Here is an 18802-nt window from a genome sequence, read left to right as displayed (position 1 = left end):
CATTCTAAATATTTGACGTAAGAGGAAAAACGCACCACAACCACCAATCACACTTTCACTTTTTCCGTTAACAAAAAAGAAAAAGAGTAATGAGTTCTGATATTTTATTTAAATTGACCCTGTGCCGCTCTCCCTGTTACTTTCCTTAAGGGATGGAATGTAGCCTTGTAGAATCGTTCAAGCTGCGTAATCAACCCTTCTCATCTCACAAAAAATACAATCTAGAGATACCCACGCATCTTTCGGAGGGAGGGGAGAGTGAGAATATAAATTGACTTTCAACCGCAACCCTTTGGCCAGACAACATCTATCAGGTGACCCAATTCCTCTCATTAGGAATATAGGACAAACTACGTTCAGACGCTACCATGAGACTTTCCCTGGTAAGTTACATTCACAACTATATTAGATCAAAACAATTATTCTAACGACAGAGGTATATATTTTTAAATAGTCTAATAGTTAATGAGAATTTACATATCTTAAATCGTACGTACGGGGTACGGCGTACGTATATCTACATCATCTTTAAACTTTAGCCCAGTGGTGTATTTAGGGGGACTATCGGGCTCAAGTCCCCCGAAATAAATTTGTTAGTTTTCGCATTCTACATACAACAATAATCCTTCTTATCATTTCTAAGAGTTTCATTGACTTTCCAGTTTCTTATGCTCTTTGTTCAGAAATAATACTGTATTTGTCGAATTTTATTCCATATAAGAATTGCGTTCTTTTTCTTTCTTTCGTCCATTCTACTCTTCTGTTTCTTTTTCTTAGTTGTTACTTTCTTTTGTTTGTCCTATCATACTTTCGACCGTTGTTAGTTGTGTTTCAAGTCGGCCGTCGTCAGTAACACCAAAACCAAGAGGAGCTGATAAAGGAAACGGGTGTTCCACACCAATATGCGCGGATATCAATATAACGGGACTTTAGTTATTATAGCAAAGGAATATCTACATCGTTTAGTTATAAAGAAAGGTAAATGTCTAAATTATAGAAAATCAAGAGGGAAGATTAAGTAGCCCGGGGAATTAGGTAGGCCAAAAAAAATGCTTGCTTTTTCTTCTATGAACGGAAAAAAAGGTTAGATTCTCTGCTAAATTTTTGTGTGTATCATATCACGTAAGATTCACCAGTCTGCAATTCTTACCATTAATACTGCAATCAATATATTTCAGCTTCAACTTGTCTCAACATTTTCTTTCAGGTAAAAACGTACACAGACAAAACTGATATATTTCCGTTTTTTTCTAAAATGAAATCAGTTAAGTTGAAATGAGATTATAAATATTCAACGGTGTTTGCAGGAGCGACATGACATTTCACATTTGCCGGGGGGGGGGGGGTAAGATCTTTCACCGACATGCGAGTTTCACGTTTTCTCCTAGTATATTAGTAGACAATCGATTAAAATATGTTTAATTCTCAAACTCAAGTGGATAATTGCACCCCGTGTTGTGCATAACTCCCCTGGAAACAAACTCCTAAATACGCCACTGCTTTAGCCCATTGATTTATACGGGGATTTTATTTAATGAACTTGAATTTTAATTATATAATTTTGCTGATTTCTTCTTGAAGTCTACTTAAATGACCATTTGTTTTTTGGAAATGAATTTGCATTAGTTATAAACTAGTAATTGCATCCAAGCATTCGGTCCACTCGTACACTTTGGGTTAAATACATGCTTAATTAGAAGCTCTAATTGTTTACATTTAACAAATTCATTTCTTTGTTTATTCTTATTTATTTTAAGTTTGCCCAACAACCACACCAAACTCCATAAAAATACTTTTTAACGTAATTATTAATGTACTTCGTTACACAAAACAAGCCCGCCGGTAACGACATCATTAGCGTGATTGTTTATTATTAGAAATTAGTGTGACACACGACATCTATTAGCGTGACTGTTTATTATTAGAAATTAGAGAAACACACAACATCAAAAAGCGTGACACACGACATATATTAGAGTGCCTCTTTATTAATAGAAATTATCGTCACACACGTCATCTATTAGCGTGACCTTATTACTGGAAATTAATATGGCACACGAACCTATTAGTGACTGTTTATTATTATAAATTACTGTGACACACGACATGTATTAGCGTGACTTTATTACTAGAAATTAACGTGACGCACGACATCTATTAGCGTGACTGTTTATTATTAGAAATTAGCGTGACACACTAAGTCCTTTGACGTTCATTATTAGGAATGCTCATTATGGCCTCTGTTTTACTACAGCCAAATATTTCAAATTTTTTAAAAGAAAATTTGTATTACATTCCAGAATAGCATGAAGCAGAGACTGACATGTTTTCCTTTTATAATTAGGCTACTTATATTATTTAAACTAAAATTAATAATTATTTATTAAATTTTATATAAACCGCAATTTTGCTTTCACAAAATAGGGGACACTTAAATAGATTTGAAGAGAAAATCAGTGAAAGCAACCTTCATTAATATTCAGTTCAATTCTAAGAAAAGTAACTCGCCATATAAATTGAAATGAGCTAAAAGAAAATATGGTGCAGTGTTAACTTATTCTGTTAGTTCTTAAATTTAATATCACCTCGCATATTTTGCCGTCGTTTGATTGTGTTTTGTTCCGGTGGATTTGAGTTTAGCGTTCTGTTCAGCTGATAGACTACATGAGACATGAATCTATAGTTTGACATGGAATCTGAACAACATGAGCTCTTGCCAGGGATCGAACCTGGGTCTCCCATGCCAAAGATGCTAACGAGGAAGCTCACATCACGTTCTGCAAATCGAAAATCTTCTGCCACTGGTGTACTCAGTTAAACATTTGCTTCCCAATAATTTCTAACGCTCTTAAGATCATCCATCAATTGTAGTAAGTTGTCTTTTTTAATACGTAAAAATTATTCATATTATGATGATGATAGTACGATAATAGAAAGTAGATGTGGTAAAGTTGTTATTAATGTGTGCAGCCAATACAATATGTTACTATTTTCCAGTATAGTAACAATCAGTAATATCCAATAGCAGATAAATACATTAAACTTAGAATGATGTTAGCTCAGCAACTAAACAGCTACCTGGTAATCAAGGTAAGCAATCTCTTAAATCACCATATTTCTTCATGTAATACTTTATTGATCCATAATACGAGTAACTACCATATAGGGAACTGATCTTAGTCCACCTGTAAACTTACACTATTAAATAGACTCAAAAATACCTTTAAAAGCATCAAACATAGGCATTACTTAAGTCCGTTGCTTATCTATTTGACTCATGCACGAGGTCCTTGATTCGATCCCAAGTCGCACCAAGTGTACTTTGTGGTGGAAAAATACCGTACGTGGGTTTTCTCGGGATTCTCCCGTTTCTTCCCACTTTCTTCATTCCACCATTTCCTTCATTTCTCATCAACCCCGTCGCCTTTAGCCTAGCCGGCATAACCGTGGGACGTAAAATATAAATATTTCATTTCATTTGTCTATTTGACAATTAGTCAGTATTAAATTAACAGTATTAAACATTCGATTCTTCAGTCACAAAATAAACCTCATAAACTCATGGCTTTTCACTTAAACGCGACCATTTTCCAACTATGATCCATTTTGACTGTAACACTCTTCTTATTGTGTCCTATCGTGTCGTTTAAAACGCAACTACTTCTCAGCCAATTTCTTTTCTTTTTTGTTATTACATTCAATATTGTTCCTTTTCTCTCCAATAATTTCTAACACTTCTTCGTTTCCCATTCGACCAGGTTGATTCTTCTGCACAAAAAGCCTATTTTAACAGTTATCATTAAACGTAGAAGAAGTACTTGGTCTATAAAAGTTTCTATAGTACGAATATCCTGAGCATCTCTGCAAAGTACATTACGTACGTTACGATCTGTAAACTCTTTATATGATCTTATCGTTAGGTTGAAATAAAGTTATCATAACTGTGTTTTCCCATTATGTCCGAGATATGTCCAATTATGTCTGCAAAAAATATAACATAATTTACTTTCGAAAGTGATCGACAAGAAGTGCTTTAAATATATATCCTACTGAAATAAAGTTTCGACAATTAATCCTTTTCGGAGAAGTAACTACAAACCACTATTATATTGAGAACCTTGGTCATATTTTCATGCAGATTTCACTAATGGAATAAGCTGTTCCCGAGGAACGTTTCCACATATAAAATATTTGAAACATAATTAATTAACTATCTGGAAAAAAGTTCCTTCGTGGCTTAGCGGTTAGCGTACGCGTCTTAGTCGTGCGAGACCCGGGTTCTATTCCCGGCGGGAGTTCATGTGGTTTGAATTCCACGTTAATCAGTTGGTCCACGTCTGATATAGCCTCGCTGCTGAAAGGGGCGTTAAACTCAAAAGTCAACTCAATTATCTTAAAATATCAAATAATAACAGCAACGCATGGAAAAACTTATCCTAAAATATGCAACAACCAAATGATCAACAAAGTAAAGCGGGTTGCATAAGAACGTATTTGTAGCCAGCTTTCTCCGAATAATTTAACACTGTTTGGTGATTTATGTTTAGGTCATTGGCGGTGTGATGACTACTAACATGTTAGTCTTACTTGACTATTGCCAGAATAACATGTCCCCCTGCGAGAAGCACCTTCGACATCGAAAGTAGAAAAAATAAAAGAATATATGTATAGTGTCACGCCAACCATATTAATGCTTTATAAAATCACTATCGAAATACTTTTATATTAGTCATTAATTTGTTTGACTTGGCACGACTTAAAAATATTAGTATAGATAATATTAATAAATTATTTTATGCTCTTATGCACTTTCTTATTATTAGTTTCTTCGTTTTAGTACGTTTCTTAAAACGATTCGTGCCTTTTAAAAAATGAGATGATTTTATTGGGTACTGTTTAACCCAATTACTCCACTGTTTTACTTTTTTTGCATTGTGTTTAAAGTGGAATCCGAGCTAAGTATTCCCACTGGGAATCAAACTCGGGATCACGTAGAGAAAAAGTAACTTGAGAATACGGGTAAACTCAAAATGAATGGTCCAGAAAAGAAAAGTTACCGGTGACTGTTATGACGAAGTTTTGAAGAAATATAGATGCCAAATGAGAAGTAAACTCTCCAAGTTTCTTTTACGAACACTTACACTCTGTTTTACAGGTATTCACATGTGGTCAATGTACGTCCCTTTTAGTGTTGCCCACGAGATAAGATGATTTTCTCAATCTCGTATTGTAAATTTTACGAAAGTTGAGTTGAGTTGATTGTGAGTTTAACGTCGCTTTCAGCAGCGAGGCTATATAAGACGGGACCTACTGGTTAACGTGGAATCCGAACCATATGAGTTCCTTCCGGGAACTGAACCTGGGTCTCCCAAATTTTAGGAAAGAATAAAATTTGATTCTCGAGAAGCTTTTCTCGTTTTGTAAATACCAGTCTTGTTGTTAACACTGATTCATCACAAACGCTGTATTAGTGTTACATGCTTTATAATATAAAATTTATAAACTGATATAGTGATCGTACGAATGCAATGAGGACTATTTATAAACGTTTAAAGTACTGAAGTCACTACACAATTTAATCCAATAATATATTTCATTTAAATGGTATTCTTCGTCGGCCTCTCGTGACGTGAAAGAATTCTGGTAACTTCTAGATAAAATTAACAAAAAAAAAAAAAAAAAAAGACCATAAGTTTTGTACATTTTCTTGTCTCCAAAACGAGACGAGAATTATCATCTTTTTCGTATCTCGTAGCAAATGTAAAAAGGTACAGTTCCTTTTGTGAATACAGCAGATGTGTAAGTGGTAATCAAGTCTAACATTGATGCCACTATTCTTCATACCATCATTGGTAGCGGACAACCTCTAAAATAGCGATTCATCCAATGTTGCCAAACGAAACATCGGAATTTTTATAATAAATTCATTATAGCAGTCACAGTATCCTTTTCTTTTGTATCATTAATTTTGAGTTGCCCTGTATATTACAACTTTTAATAAATGAAAATAAAAGATAATAAAAGTAATGTTTCTAGCAGGATGGAACTATTTTATATTAACACTATTTGAGCCTAAAAAATAAATATACGAAGGATAATTCTTCAGGTAAATACAAAGACTATATGAGGACAATATTATTTTTAAGATAAGACAGAAACAAAAAGAGGCGCCCCCTCTTTATATATAATTTGACTTCTGAAGTCAAAATGCTAAATAATAGTCCTAAGTGGCAATGTATTAGTGTATCCCTGTGAAGAAATGATCACTTTGTAGGGATATATTTTATAATTATGGTTCAACTAATATGAACAAAATTAAGCATAGCCAATCACTAGTGAAACAGTAAAAAGGACACTCATCTATTCACACCATCTGTAGAAGGTGAAGAGACTATCAGAGTATCCTACTTGTTTGGAAAAGAGAAATACAATAGTATGAGTTGATTCAGCTCAAAACTAGTTACCTACCTGAATTTACAGTGTCACACCAACTTTTCCATATTAACATTAGTATGATCTCAGAAAATTGTGTGATAGCATCTTGCTAATGTATAAACTGAGCAAATGTAATATAACTCTATCACGTCAAATCAAACTACATAGATGTAAGACCTATACGCTGAATGAAAATACATAAATTAGGGTCAAAACTATCCTTTTGATATTGAGACAAATAAAAAAAGTGTATGTTGAATAAGTTTAAATTCTTACCTGTAAAGATATATACATAAACACCTATATACATAAACATAACATCAATTCACACACTATATCTTACTTCACATTAGTATACCTGTATTTGTCTGCTAATTTCTCAGCAACTTTTTATCTTGCAAAATACACTGATTATCAAATTCACTGCAAAATCATGCTCAGATTCACCGAACATTATAACATTGATTTTTCTATTGATAAAGCAAGTCTTTTTCTCTCCTTACTCCATTATTCATTTATCAATAAAAATATACGTTATGCATTAGAATTACACTTACGTGCTGGGATACTGAATTTTCGACAGTTGCAATTGCAATTCTGAAGAATTGTCCATGGCTCACTTACTTATCCGAAGGAGTCGTTCAGAAATTCCAACTTGTTCGCAAGTGACACTGCACTATCAGAGAGTATAATATTATAGTTCTTCTATGAAAGCATGAAGCATAATGAGAATACTGTCTTTGGCATGGTTTAAAACTTTGAATGTTGGTGGATTGGATGTTGCAAATACAGGACAAATATGCGTCCTATACAACCTTCATACAGGACAGGAAAATAGATTGTAAAATAAAGAAAAATCGTGTATATACAAAACACCCAGCAACCCTAATGTAATACACGTAGCACACACACACACACACACACACACACACATATATATATATATATATATATATATATATATATATATATATATATATATATATATATAACACATTCTGGTAAGCTTTTAATAAAATTAACAAAGAACAAGAGTCTTTATGTGTTCTATTGTTATCTAATACTCGTAACAGAAATTGCAATGTTGAATGTAATGTTTCATAAATTAAAGGGTAAAAATGAAGGGGAACGAGGTTGGACGCAGTCCCTTCACGTCAAGAAAAATGTATGGCGTCCCCCCAGTTTCTAGAAAATTACAATGGACAAAAATAGGCAGAGGGACAGCGTGACGTCATGCCGCTATCTACGTTCCTCTACCTCTTCAAATCCACTTTTATCCGTACATAAATTTATCTGTCAATTAACAAGTGAAAGTGTATCAGAAGATCATAAAACTGGCCCTAAGTTAAAATAAGGTTAGTTGAAAGTAGTTACTTTTGTAAATGTAAAAAAAAAAAAATAAATAAATAAATAAAAATAAAATAAAATAAAATATCGTATATGGATTCCCATTTTTCTTAACGTAAACGAAATAACAATACTATTGTGTTTGATATGAAGATAGATAATTATATTAAGTTTCTTCAGTTACTTGATGTATTTACTTTCAGACTTCAAATGCTCAGATATTGAAGTGTATCTTAGTACAGTCTTAACACATTTATGTAAATTTACGTAAAACATCCATTCACCAGATACACATACACATATGGACAAATTACACATACATAAAAGATCACAGTATTTCAATGTCTTAGGATTTTGAAAAGAATTTGTTTTTTGAATTTAGCACAATTTCCACTAGGAAAGTCAAGAGACTAAACATCGACCCCATAATAAATAAATAGAATGCTGCCGCGTAATGTCGTAATGTTAAAACAATAGAAGCCTTTTCACTATCTTGCCCACAATGGAGATTATTCTTCATACTCTTATCTTCGATAAAATCCATATCTCTAAAACCTGCTTCAACCATACGTTGTAAAATAATATTGACTCGTGAAAGATATGGAGAATTTTTCGGAACGACGTATCCAACGTAGTTAGTAGCAAGCTTCTCCTTCGAAATATGCAATGGAAACTTTCCTTTTATAGAATTCGGAAGGCTCTTTGCTTTGCCAGGACTCAAAGCTGTAAATATAATTCTATCACCATTAGCTGCCAGATACCTCATACTCTGTCTCTCATTGTATGTGTACGAAATTCTAGGTAGTAAGTTCTTCATACTACTGTCGGACAAAACCTTTTTCAGAATTTTAACAAACTGAGGTAGTGCTTTTATTTGGAAATTAGCCTCAACTACATCTTCAAATGTATCAATATCAGGGTAATATGAAGGAATAACCATGTAACTTAGAAACGAGCTCTGATACAAACAACTCAATACAATGAAACCAAACACTGACAACATTAATATGATTTTTGATGGTTTTGACTTGGGTTCTGGAACCGAAATTTGCAAAGAAATAGACAAAACATATAATATTGACTGAAATCTACTTTGAAATTTATCGACATTTTTTGCTATATGCTGAACAAAGCGTTCGGCAATGTAAATATAAGCGCAGAGACCAAAAAATGCAATCCACAGCCCTCGGGAGAATGGGTGGAACAAGCATTGCCATATAGGAAGTGGAACAGCGGACGGAGAAACCCATCGATAACTACTAAATCTAAAAACCAAAGCATAATCAACAACTTGCTTGCGTGCTATTAATACTAAAAATTGGTTTGAGCATATATCAGAATAAGCACTGGCTACTTCAGCTATTGGACCTACCCAGGTTCCATTTGCCAATTTTGAGTTTACGTCCCGATTTTTAAATAACTCTTTCACCACAACAGGAGTAAAATTCATACCTCGAACAATACCATCTAATAACTCGGAAAGTTCATTAACAGTGCCATCCTCATTTTTAATAACATTTTGAAACCCCACTCCATTAAATTCACTTATTAAGAAATGATATTTTTTAACATTTTTAGTTTTGTCAGGGTATAGTGTACTATCACTAGTTGTTTCTCTGACAATTAGAGAATGGTCAAAGGGATTGTATGTTACAATATTAATCCCGGTCCTGTAAGTTTTACTGAATTTACAGTTTACAATTATTTCTATGTTTAAAATTTTTACGTTCCAAAGTACCTGAAAGAGAGTTTCGAATCTTTTCCTTGATGATACCCCCTTATTAATCACAATTAAATATCTTGCTCTTGAATTCCAACTGTAATGTACCTTTGGGAGAAATATTGAGTACAAGGATTCTATATCCTCAGCAACAATTAAGTAAGCAGAACTATTTACAATTAATTGCCAGCTGTCATATTCATTAATTAACATTTCATACTTGATTATCAGTAATACCATATTAAGATTCGCAGAGATTTTACAAATATATGTAGATAGTGCATAGTTTTTGCTGACCAATAGGATAACAGCTAATTCTCGAAATTTGTTAAAGTGTTTAGATAACACTAGATTTAGAAGAACTGCAATTTCTGTGTTTTCACTTTCCATATGCGGAGACTCATTAGATATGATGACATCTTCTTTCTTGATGGTGCGACGTTCAGAAGTTGCGGTGTAAGTTGGAAGTAGCATCAATAGTACACAAACTTTCTTTAGATTCAAACACCGCATTTTAAATACCGCCAACAGGTGACCACATTCTCGGTGATCTGTAATTGAAATTAATATTATTGCACAAGCAAACTTGGCGCATAGAAACTGCAAAATGACTTTAATGTGTTGTACGTGTAAAACGTTTTCTGGAAAACTATATTCTACAAACTTTAATTGCGCTATTCGTTATCGAAGTGGAAAAATAAATTAATAAATATTTCTATTATATTTCTATGGCTGCAGTAATATTATAACAAGTGCTGGATTTACATATAAGCTAAACAAGCTAAACTCAGATCTCCATTCTCTTGAGGGCTCAAAAATTTAAAAGAAAAAAGTGAATGTACATTTCCAGAAAATGGAAAAACCTTATAGAAATATAAGAAGACGAGCTTTAAACTCGTTTTCTACCAAACAAATGGCGGTTAAGTTGAAAAAATTTGCATGAGCACTTATTTTGGTATATACAATGAAATAAAATATTCTTTTTGTCCCATCCGAATGTTTACTTGTCATCTCAATAATTTTCTACTTGATTCTCATATTATCTTCTGAAACAAATTCTACGCAATGAAGTCGTCTCGAGTTACCAGTAAGGAGTACAGACAGGTTCTAGGAACAAACATATTTTTACGTATCTTCAACTCAAACTAAGGACACTTACTCTATAATTAATATATCTACTATCGGAAAACTATCATACGAAACTAAGTTGCGCAGTCTTTGAAGTAATCATTTGTGCTTAAGAAAACACGAAATAACCTTCGATAATATAGACACAACGTCACCCATATACGGACTTTTATTTACCCATTTACGGACATATAAATTACAACTCGTACTCGTGTAAATAAAAGGGTCTATTTCAGATATTGGTGGTATTTTTAAGATAAGAAATCAAATTCTTTTTTTAATCATTTTTTGTGTAGTTATTCTTCTGTAACTAATGATACTCTGCTTGACTAAGTTGTACTGTTGTGACATAACGACTATAGATAATCGTTTCCATGTTATGTGGCCTTCATTTCAGGTTACAGAGTCAACATTTAAATACTAGTAATCAATCATTGTAATGGTTAAGAATATATATATATATATATATATAATCCATTTTCTTCTTCTGTTTCGTGGTCTAAGGACGATATTACATTACTGTACATACAGTATTCCTATTTATTTTTTCTTCTTGATTACAGGCCAAATTCTGAATGATGTTATATTTCCCTAATAATACAAAAATAATACAAAAAATAAATAAAATAAGATAAAGTAAAAAGTATGGGTCATCACACTAAATGTTCTGTCTCCCATTTCTTTAATTATATCATGTTAAGCTACAGTTATTGTTCAAAAGTTTATTTACAAAATAGGAAGATAATAATGAATAATAGGAGTTTCCGAAAAATTTCGTTCAAGTAAAACCCGCTTCCCAAGAGTAAATTTGCCCTTGTGGATATTTTCATGAACAATTCCTTATTCAATATTGTACGGTTGATAATGAAATCTTTATTCATAAAATATGAAATAGAAAACCCTCTAAGGCGTTTTAGAGAATATCATCCGAAAAGAAACTCACTTGCTTGCGTAAATTGTCCCTTATGGACTTCGAGAAATATCTTACGCCACACAGAGAGGAAAAACTATGTGAAATACATAAAAACGTAGGCTACATGCGTAAATCCTGTAGTTTTTGGACTTAATGTACGGCGATAGGTAAACATCCTGTAGCAAACTACAATATTTTGCGTATAAGTATTCCATCTATACGTACTTTCCGTATGAAACAAGGAAATGTATATAGGTGCTCAAGGTCTTACATACAAAGGGACGTATATTGCATACTTATACGTATGTAATATACTGAAGACTGTTAGATGTCAGACATCCTATAGCGGAATGATTTAGCTTCTAAGCGGGAAAAAGGCAATACATGTGTAGCATATGGATAGCGTATGTTCCGTATAGATTTCAGTAGTAAACTTATGGATTCCGTATATTTATGCAATATACCGCTGTCCGGATAACGGGTTTTTCTCACTACATATTATAAAGTTATTAATGAGATATTTAATTATGAAATATGAGGAAAATTATTTGTAGTCATATTGTAGAAATTTGTCCGAATACCCCGCCCTCAAGAGAATACCTCCCCCCCCTTGCAGACTTTTTAAAGTAAGAAATGAGATACTTCATATTGAAATCATGTTAATGAAATGTTCATTGATGAATTATAAACAAAAACTCCTGGCTTATTTGTTTAATCTTTCGAAAAGAATTCATCCCGAGCACAACCTACCCCTTATGGGATTTTACATGAGAGATAATTTACATGATATTGTAGGGTTACTAATGAAATACTTTTTTATTAAATATTGGGTAAAATCCGCATTCCTTCCAAGAGTAGAATAAGTTTCTGGAAAATATTTTAAATAAAAATATGAACTCCCTTTCTCGCTTATATTGCATATTAGAATCGAAATGGAATAATAAAACTCATCTCGATCCTAGTGCTATGTTAGAAATTTCACATCTAACGGCGCAGACGTTATTCTTTGCGAAAAATTGAAGCTCCCTTTTCTTACGTAAGTTACACATTTCAATCGAACTGTAATTATAAAAACTCAACTTAAGCCAAGTGCAAATTACTATGTTCAAAAATTAATTTTATACAGTTCATAAAGAACGAGAAATTAAAATAATTTAGAAAATGTTCTCTCCCCCTTAAAAAGTGGAATTTCCGATAGCTCTAGAATACGTTTCAACTTATTTCTACGGAGTTTACATACCGAGATTCCACTCCTTAACTTGAAGGACACTTGAGGTATTCTATTTTTTTTTTTTTTTTTTTTGCATAAATTTTTAACCCACAAATCCCTACAGATATTCATTTTAATAAAAGTGATATGATAAACCTGGTTCGCTCCAAGTATGGTTCAATTGTTTTCCCTATTAAATGATGAGACAGACAATATCGATTTGAGTTTAGAGGATAAAAGATTTCCCCTGTATCTCCTATAAATGTAATTTTCGAAACTCCTTGGACACTTGTAGAATTATTTTTAATTATTAGTTTCATTTCTTCATCTTGAAAGACCTCTGAGATACGCTATTTTGGCATAACTTTTGAAAATTCCCTAGGATAAATTTCTTTTTCTCAAAGTGAAATACGGAAAATTGTTCAAAAATTCATTTCGAAGAGTTCAGCCGTTTCCCCATTATAATAAGACAGATACAAATTTTACATGTAGAAAAGATAAAGAAATTGGTCCTCTTCCGTCTCCTCAGAGCGGAATTTTCGAAAACATTGGAGTACGTGTCCAATTGTTTTTATGAATGTATGCAATAAGCTTCATCTCTCCAACATAGGGGACTTATGAGATATTCTAAATTTGGCAAATATTTAAACCCACCTCTCCTTTCAGATAAGTATTTTGACAAAAAGTGACATGATAAAAACCTGACTCTTGCCAAGTGCTAACTATGTTCAGAAATTCATTTCAAACGGTTAAGCCTCTTTTCCCATGATGATGAAACGGAGAATGTCGATTTTATTCTGAATGGATGGATAAAATCGTCCCAGTCAATTTTCATAAAATAGTCCTTAAAAATTAAATCTCAAGGGTAAACTTCTGATTTTTTTCAATATAAGTAACTGGACTGATGTCAAATTGTGTGGTTGTTAATGAAACACTTTTAACGAAACATAAACAAAATTACGATATTCATTCTTGAGAAAAATTTAGTCAAAAAAATTATTCCAAAAGAGTAAACTCCTAATTCTGGATATTTCCGAGAGAAGTGACGTACAGCATACAGCAGGATTGTTAATACATCTCGATTTATCAAAAAACAAAAATTAAAAGAAAAAAATATCTTCGAGCCATTTTCGAGATATTCATAATAATTTTCACCCTTCAACAAGTTACACTTATATCTATGAGTAGGAATAAAATTCTAAAGTCTCTCCTGAAAAATCTTATAAAAGCCTTAAATTCACTATTTGGTCCGGATACGTTCAACGAAATGGCCTCTATGCGAGCGTACACACATAGGGATGAATGGATGAACGTACAAACAAATAAATACCTAGGTACATTCAAAATCAACTTTCCAGGCACGTTAATGTTATGAAACATATAAATTCATTGAAATCTCAAGTTTGATTTAATTTAATTTTTATAATTATCCTACTTCATTCTCTCCGGTTGTCGCTCAAAAGTTTAAAAAAATGTGGATGGTTTGAATTTCATTTAATCATTAACTTCATTAATGACTTTTCTTTATTATTATTATTATTATTATTATTATTATTATTATTATTATTATTATTATTATTATTATTATTACTATTATAAACATTTACTATAACATCGGTACTACTTACCACTATTTTTCACATGTTGAACAGCTATACAATTCTATTCTTCTTAAACTTTAAGAACTATGGACGCTTTTTTTTTCTGCTTTTATCAATCTGTTCATTAAAAATCAATGTAAGGCATTATTTTTTTCACTGCAAATCTCTCATTTTATCGATATACGATGCAAGACATTAATGTTTCAAGGCTTTCTAATGATTAAATACAGTAGACAGCTTCCTCATTTTCGTTTGGAAGATTCATGTTTAATTCCTGTGGGTTCCCGGCCGAAGCTCATGTGATTCAGATCCTACGTAAAGCTGCAGTCAACGTCTCATATAGCCTTGATGCTAATAGAGACACTAAACTCTACTACAACCAACTTAATTAATTTCCATAGAAACAGTGGCTCACGTAGAGAGGAGTTCCGGGAGAGACTATTAAAAAATACGTATTAATCATATTATGATATGTATTCAAAAACCCTGAAACGATATCAACTTAGAGGCTTGGACACCCCTTTCAAATTCTAAGTACGCCACTGCCAAAGAGTTTATGTGATTCGGTTTGCTATTAAATTCCAGATTCACATCAAATATAGCCTATGTGCTGAAAAAAAAACAGTTGTCATAATCGAAAGTAAATTTCAAGTACGAGTAAAAAGAAATGCAAGGGGAGAGTTCTCTGGACCTGGACAACGAATGCATAAGTACGTATATGAGAAAGATCTGCATGCTTCTTAAAAATATAATTATTTTGTACATTTAGTCGATTTATTTTATTTTGAAAGAAAGCATCATACTAGCAAGACGGTGGCAGATACCTGGCGGACTCCAAATGACGAAATGCTGAACCGTCGGCGGCTGCTGTTGGCGAACCTCCAACGAAATTGCACTTACACCTCCAGCGATCCTCCGCTTTGAGTCCGCAATTACCCCACCATTGCTCCCTGTTTCTTTCTACCTGTCTGTGTGTCTGTCTGTCTCTCTTTCTGTGGGTAATATATCTACAAAACTAAATAACTAAATAAATAAATAAACGTATATATCTTTAAAAAGGAAAGAACTTCCTGCGAATGGATTCGAACCACCTACCTCATGATAAGCCTTTACCCACCCAACTACTTCCACGCTGCACCTGCACTGTTATTCAGCGCGGGTATTTCTGTATATAACAATTGGTAATTTCCTATAATGAATATAAATATATATTAAAGTTACTTCCCAAATTTAAAACTCACGTTACTTTTATACAGATATAGATAATGTCACAATCTCTTTACCCAAAACCCGTTTCAACATTTTTTCCCTATCACCTCAACCATAAACAAAAAATTCCACCTGACGAGTCCAAATTCAATATAACACCTTTAAATATACAAATACACAATACGGAACGAAGTTAACACAAACTTGAATGCCACAAAAAATACATAGTATACACGAAGACATACTAATAATAATTGAGAATCGCAAAGCCAACATGGCCAATCGATACTTTAGAAATAATTAGGTAAACCAGGTTGCAGTCCACTGTCATAGTACCGCCTCCTGATTCAAAAAGACTAGTTACACTGTATCCGGCTTTGGTCCGAATACGAAATCAAGCTATACTGGTACAGTCCGCAGAAAAAAAAAACCTGCAACATGAGCATGCAAGTTTATTCTGAAACGACGAAGTCTTTTGCTTCAAACTAAGTGTGCAGAGGAGGACGCCGAGGTTCCTCCTGGTGTGATTCGTGCCACTTAGACGTTATGTTGATTCCCTGCGCTGTTAGTCATAGTTTCACAATAAACTTACTTGTGGACTGTACCATTCGCCGCATAATTGACAGCAGTCCAAATATCGAGACTGATTCGAATCATTCAAGCAATCGTGCCGCCGTTGTACACAGTGTAGGTGGAGTGCTCAAAGCACGTGGCGGCATTTGTTAATGGGGCATTTGCTAAAAAGTATTTAATTGTTTATTTTTCAGCAATAACTAAATTATATTATTATCAAGTATGCTACCTGTCGGTAGGTACTGGTACTGATGAGGATTTTTTTTATGTATTAAGTTGGGGTCTGGAAATGTTTCTTCCATGCTTCTTCATCTTCACCTTTCTCTTTTAACTCTTAATATTTTCTTCTATTCTTCAAATCATCCATCAGCTGTATTCTTCTTCATTTTCAATGTACATTTTACTTCACACATTTATTATTTACATTTTATTTCTTATAGGTCCATCTCAATACAGTCCAAACTAGAAATTACTCTTACTTACACACTCCCACACACACACACACACACACACATATATATATATATATATATATATATATATATATATATATATATATATATATATATATATCACCATTGTATGACCTCGCAAAACGAGCGAAATTAATTAAGATTGTAAGGTTTGAAGACAATGTTTTAAAGGACTGTAAATTAAGGAAAAGCATTAAAAAAGAAAGAAAAAGTGCGGCAAAAAGATCTCCCCTGATTTGGAAGCTAATAGGCTCAAAGCCAAAGAAGATATGAGAATGTATTTATTTACTTATTTTAATTTCAAGAACGTACACAGAATGCAGTTTTAAATCGACGCGGTTCCAACAATATGTCACTCAAGTTTTGGGTACGAAGTTGATCCGAAGCTAATGCAAAATGTACACTATTGCTATCAGCGACCTGTCATTTTTGAAAATTTCTCAATATTAAAAGGCACTATGTTTTCCCGACCAAGCTATGGTGTACACTAAAATGGACACGTGCACCGCTGTTCGACATGCTCTCTACCATTGTACACGCTCCCCACCCGAAACAATATCCCTATCAAATCGGAGAGTATTCTTTTCTGTCGCACCAAAGTACACATCTGAAAAGAGTCGAATACAATTTCTTGGGTATTGAAGCTGGTTTGACCAAATCTGAATGATTGGAAGTGAGAAGTTTACGATAATCCAATGAATTTACAAGTTTGTTAATGACTGACTGAGCCAGTATTTTCCAGATCCTATCTTATCTTGACTCGTGTAAGATATAAATGTTCCAATATGTGCATGTCTCTACATGATTATAATCCTTGTAAGTAAGTTTCATTCTAAATTCCAGATATACCTTTGCCTGCTGACAGTAGCTGTGGTTTGGGGACTGCCAACTGAATCCCAACAGCGAATAGCCCCAGTGAAGAACTTGGAACTAAGGAATTCGCCTCAGGGTCGGAGCAATGTCGCAGGAGACCTTGAGACCGCTAACTCATTTGGCTTCAGACTTCGACCTTCCGCTTACTACGGCAATAATTGGGGATACGGCAATTGGGGAAACAACAATTGGGGAACAGGTAACTTATATGGCTCAGGATACTACGGAAGGTACGGAAATCCCTATTGGTCAGGATCTTGGTGGTGATTACATAAAATGAAGATTGGTATTTGCAAAGTCGTGTTTTGTACGATATCAAATGATTTGCATATTTTGTACTTCACTGAAACAACTGCTAATAAAGTAAAATTATACACATTAAATATTGTACTATTTTGTACACGCTTTTGTAATAAAAGTAATAAGACAATGACTTTGATTTGAATATGTGCTCTGAGAGATTTAAGATGGTTTGTAACACGAAGATGAATATATTATTAAGGAAAATGCATACTAATGTCAGATTTATTTAGGATATATTAGCAAGGCCGAAAATCTTCATACGTAAAGTGGATCAAACAAATGTTAGGGAATAGATTTCTGGGTTTTCGGCATCTATGTTCATGTTACCCCGTCATGTCCCTCGGCGATCACACAATCCGAGGAAAAGAAAGGAAGGAAGCGGCCTGGGCCCTATGTGTTATGTACACCCCGGCATTTAATTGGTGTGAATGAGGAAAACATCATTCAAGATGCCTGGTCCTTTTACACTTTTTCGAACGTGTCCCCACCGTGAATCGAACCCAGGACCGCTCACACCAAAAGACAAGAGCGTTTGAGAATACGCTACGCGGGACCACTACAAAATAAATGCAAATCGTTTATTGCTGTTGTGAGTCATTATTTTAAGCCAAATCAAAATTATTGTTTTTACAGTTATGAAGATACCGATATTTAGAGAGATCTGTCTTTTTTTTTTTAAGAGTACAACGTCCTTTGACACACATTTGCGTGCATTACCATGCGACATGAGGACACCTGGTTTTCGAACATAAATGCTTGTGGGCAAAGTTACGGTGCATTTCATGGAGCTCAGCACTGTGAGAACCAGGAGTGATGGTTTCGCCTCGACGAAAAAAGACATGATGGATCAGAAACACCATAGATGACCATTCTAACACCATCTTCTGCGGGTTTCGAAGACTATTCCAGGCTTTGATCAAGATGCAACTAGTGTCCTGATCGTTTACAATTGTCGCAGTAGATTCATTTCTTATCGAAAGCGTCAATCGGATGCAGAAAACTTTCCTGGTTATTCCT

At 33.6% G+C, this 18802-nt stretch overlaps 1 protein-coding gene across 1 annotated transcript; it reads left to right on the top strand.

Moving 5' to 3' along the window:
- The first annotated feature begins 225 nt into the window (after positions 1–225).
- LOC145687890 (uncharacterized) lies at positions 226–17912 on the top strand. Its single transcript, XM_081761419.1, has 2 exons — positions 226–383; positions 17453–17912. Exons 1-2 carry the CDS (start codon positions 369–371, stop codon positions 17747–17749), a joined length of 312 nt encoding a protein of 103 aa, XP_081617545.1. The 5' UTR covers positions 226–368; the 3' UTR covers positions 17750–17912.
- The last annotated feature ends 890 nt before the right edge of the window (positions 17913–18802 follow it).

Source organism: Thermobia domestica, chromosome 1 (genome assembly GCF_964235325.1).
Source record: "Thermobia domestica chromosome 1, izTheDome1.hap1.1, whole genome shotgun sequence".
Taxonomy (NCBI): domain Eukaryota; kingdom Metazoa; phylum Arthropoda; class Insecta; order Zygentoma; family Lepismatidae; genus Thermobia; species Thermobia domestica.
Note: the sequence above shows the minus strand (reverse complement) of the source record. Positions and strands in the feature narration are given on the sequence as shown.